The 4,059-nt window shown below is 46.7% G+C and overlaps 1 protein-coding gene across 1 annotated transcript; it reads right to left on the reverse strand.

The window, feature by feature from the left end:
• Nucleotides 1-541: 541 nt before the first annotated feature.
• On the reverse strand, nucleotides 542-3,765 carry LOC125530490. The gene is made up of 5 exons (XM_048694883.1): nucleotides 3,685-3,765; nucleotides 2,336-2,986; nucleotides 2,023-2,254; nucleotides 1,276-1,355; nucleotides 542-857 (listed from the first exon to the last, which is right to left on the reverse strand). The coding sequence occupies exons 2-5, from the start codon at nucleotides 2,972-2,974 to the stop codon at nucleotides 780-782; spliced, it is 1,029 nt and encodes a 342-aa protein (XP_048550840.1). The 5' UTR covers nucleotides 2,975-2,986; nucleotides 3,685-3,765; the 3' UTR covers nucleotides 542-779.
• Nucleotides 3,766-4,059: the final 294 nt, after the last annotated feature.

The raw sequence follows: 4,059 nt of genomic DNA on the forward strand, positions 1-4,059 counted from the left end.
AGGAGAGGGAGGGGCGATGAGTCAAAGAGGAGCGGTGGGAACAATGCGGGTAAGGCGGTGACAGGAGAGTGAGGGGGGGGGGGAGTTATGAGATGTCCCTTCCGTCTCCCGCTGCCCGAGGCGTGCAACCCCTCGCACGCGTGGCCGCGCCGAGCCAGGCTCACGATTCTGCCGGGCCAGGCTCAGGCCTGCTTTAAGGTCCGTACAATCTATAAATCGCATGCAGCCCAACTAACCAAACAGGCTACACATATCCCGCGCGGGCCTGGTTGATCTGCATGCAGGCAACCAAACACGCCCACAGTGGCCCGACAGTCGCCTCAGGCCCTCAGCAACCTTGGCCATTGATTTCCTTCCTTTCGTCACAACCCATCTTCCCCATAAGAGCAAGTACCGCAAGATAGTGTGATGCTCCCCCTAACAAAAGAAGAAAAATAATCTGATGCTTCACCGCAAACCGACCTACAACAAATCATCTCCATTCAGTTGGCCTAGCGCCCATCTGCATGCATGGAGCATCAACACTCAATGAAGAAACTGCTAAGAAACAAACGTCCATAGCACCATAGAGAACACCGAAGATCACACACAGATCTGGCTAAATCACAAACCCAAAGCAGCACATACGAGGCTACTTACATGCGGCCGCACAACAAAAGTACATGGTTGACATATTTACATAGCTGCCGATCGAGGAGTTGCTGCATCGACCTGCACCCTGCCTGTTTTTCCTCCAGTCTCGCAGCATATTGGACAACCGTGTCTGTTCCGGTTCTCGGTTAGTCATCTGGTGCGATGGGATTGCAGGCCAGCGCCTTGGGGATCCATGGCATGTGTGCTCCATCATGGCATAAGTTCTGCAGACAATGCGAACAAACACGGGTTTAGTTTGGGTAACAATGTAGTGTTTTTAGCATGGCCAAACACAGGAGAAGAGCAATTTTTGTTTTTCTCTACTTAAATGTTACATAAGTAGTTGTATTTTTCCAATGTACTCCCTCCGTCCCAAAATTCTTGTCTTAGATTAGTCTAGATACGGATGTATCTAATACTAAAACGTGACTTGATACATCCGTATTTAGACAAATCTAAGACAAGAATTTTGGGATGGAGAAGTATCTCCCTACTTAAGGAGCTTCCACTATAAACCTTCGCTCAGCCGGGCAAAACCATTAACTTCAGACCATTTAGAAATCACTGATTCTGACTTCCACTATATGATATCATTACTACTGACAGAAAAGAAGAATAACTAGGATGGTGAACAAAGATCACCTCCAGCCAGAAGAAGAATTTTCGCAGGAGGTTCAGTCGTCTCTCATTAGTGTCAGCAGTGTCGATTTGCTTGGCCAGATCTGCATCAGTTTTGGTAGCAAAGCACGATATTAATGCAATTGACAAATCCATCTAATGCCAAGTATTCATAAAATACTAATTTATGTTGCGGCACGAAAGTACAGCCTTCGAAACTGCTACAGGCACCATGAGAATCTTTGACCACAACGTTGATGGAAATGCTATAGTTACTTTGTTTCAAAGCAAGGCAGAGCAATAGTGAAAACTAGGCATCATGCATCCAAGGTTTCAAATGACTGTTTATAGAGGAAAGCTCACTGGGCACAATAAAGCAGCAACAGCTAGCTAACCCAAGCCACTTAAATATCAAGATTCTTTGTTCTATGATACTGTACATGTTATAAATAATTTTGCTTACATACGAAATGGTGATGAACAGATTAAATTCATGACTTTTAATAGAGTTCAGTGATCCATTTGGAAGAAAACATTTGAACATGGCTAGGAGCATAAATCAGTTACAATTTGTACCAGACCAGAAAATGCACAGTTTAAGAAATGCTTATATTTTTATATTTTTAAACGGAAGTTTGAGAAATGCTTATCAACACCTCACTGAAATCAAGGTTCAAAATGAAGCTCTTAGACTACAACCACAAGAAAGGCGCAACAACGGAATAACCCTATCAGGCTAAAAAGGTTGCCCATAGACAATATAGTAACCACCTGGGTAGTGATCAAGATACGACAGTCCAACGAATCCTGTGGGATAGCGTTTGGATCCACTTCGCAATTGTCTTTGTCTGCTCACAGGCTTCTGGTCAGTGGCTTTTCTCATAAGCTCTTCGTATTCATTTTGGTCATATGGCTGACTTAAAACAGAATCAAGTTTTTCATCAAATGTAGAAGGAGCACCACAACTAAGAGAAAGCGGTTCTTCTTCACAATCTTCACATGCCTGCCGCAAAAACCAAATTATGGAATAAAAACAGAATAATTAAATAGATAACCCACAAAACTGAACTGAAGTAGAACTCACCTCAAAATCAGAAGATTCAGTACAAGGTACAACTCCATGCTCATCTGTGCAGATTGAATCCCGACCATGCAAATTGTCTGGAGCAGGCCTGTCAATTCCACGTTCAGACATAACCACAGTTCTCAATTCATCATATCCAGGGGGTGTCTCCTCCTCTTGCTCATATACCACAGTAACACCTGGTTCCAGCTCAAGAACCATGAAACCATCCTTGATCTTCATGAGGCTCAGAAATTCTGCGTAAGATTCATCAACATCTGAGGTGTTCTTCTTCACAGACGATGTCCTTGGGAGAAAGGAATGGCCCGCATTTACATTGACAGCGCTGCCTGATGTTTGATCTAGTCGGTCGACGTTCGGACCACCCCGACTTGTGTGTGGCAATTTTTTGGGGACATTTGTGCCGTCTCTGGCATTTGCGGCTCCATATGGCATAACATCCTCTTCATACCTGATGGAAGCAGGCAAGCCATGGTCCCCATTTGGCATATGAAACACATACGCACTTCCATCTTCAATTAGATTTTCCAAGAAAATCTTGTAAGACGGATCAATATCTGAATCATCTTTGCGAGTCAAACTGGCGAACACCTTGTTGTTGTCGCGTGACGATCTATTCGCCATTTTCTGGTTCTTCATCTGGCTGATTACCTGAAGATTCAAGAAGGCTTATATCATATGCATCAACAGTCATCCTATCAATATAACTACCATAAAAATCCAGAGAGCAATGAGCAGGTGATTCATGCACATAACCTACACTGAAACATCATGGCAACTGCACCCTGCAATCTAGCAATAGAAACCCAATGGCGCTGAACAAATTTAGTGAACCCCAATTCATCACCAGGTATGTGGACTGTATATACCGCATGACGATTCATGGATACTGTTCCAACCATGGCAAGATGGAAGATGAGCTCAGGATTCTGACCATTTAGACTGGAAGAACGCTTGGTATCGAGCACACAACACTGAAACAAAATTCTGTTTCAGTGTAGTATCTCTGGAGCGCACCAGAATCATATCTCCGCACCAAACAAAGCTGCCACTGGAACTGCATGCGACTAAAATCGCCCTAGGATGAAAGATCCGAGCAGAAACCCGCGGGGATTTGCCGGGCACACACCGCACAGCAACAAACGGGATGCGGACCCCTGGGCAACAAAACCCCATTCCGCAGATCGCAGAATAACTAACTGCAGACAATGCATACAAGAAGGAAGTGCATGCAGCACGGAGGGAAGAAGAAACCGGTAAAAGCGCAGGGGATCCGATCGGCGGCCGGATCCCAGTCGAACACTGTAGGTTTAGGCGTGGAGGATTTGGGGAACGAAGCTCACGCTTACCTGCGGGAAGAAGAGGAGACCGGTGGTTTGGTCCCCTTCCCGCTTCCTTCCGATAATGGCGGGCGGCAAGGGGGGGATTTCCGTTGCAGATTTAGGGCTCATCTCCAGCAGCGTTCGCCGTGGTAGGAACAGCGAAAGCGGACAGCGAGCAGGGACAGGTCCGGGAAGAAGATGCTCCGCTCGGAGTCGGAGTGCCGTCGTTTCGGTTCGAATAGGCCGAGAGAAGGCCCGCGTAGGTGCTAATGGGCCGGCCAGCCAGCCCGCCCGCGAGCTCGCGGAAACGGTAAACGGCGACGGCGACGGACGGCGAGAGGAGAGGAGGGGAGGAGAGGCGAGGAGGGGAAAGGAAAGGAAATCCACGGCCCCACGGGGCGC

Source organism: Triticum urartu, unplaced genomic scaffold, assembly GCF_003073215.2.
Source record: "Triticum urartu cultivar G1812 unplaced genomic scaffold, Tu2.1 TuUngrouped_contig_6359, whole genome shotgun sequence".
Taxonomy (NCBI): domain Eukaryota; kingdom Viridiplantae; phylum Streptophyta; class Magnoliopsida; order Poales; family Poaceae; genus Triticum; species Triticum urartu.

Coding starts and splice junctions, on each gene's coding strand:
- LOC125530490 (XM_048694883.1), bottom strand. CDS start 2,974: ATGAAGAACCAGAAAATGGCGAATAGATCGTCACGCGACAACAACAAG. Junction 2,255..2,335: donor CTGAATCTTCTGATTTTGAG/GTGAGTTCTACT, acceptor TTTTTGCGGCAG/GCATGTGAAGATTGTGAAGA. Junction 858..1,275: donor AATTCTTCTTCTGGCTGGAG/GTGATCTTTGTT, acceptor CATTGTCTGCAG/AACTTATGCCATGATGGAGC.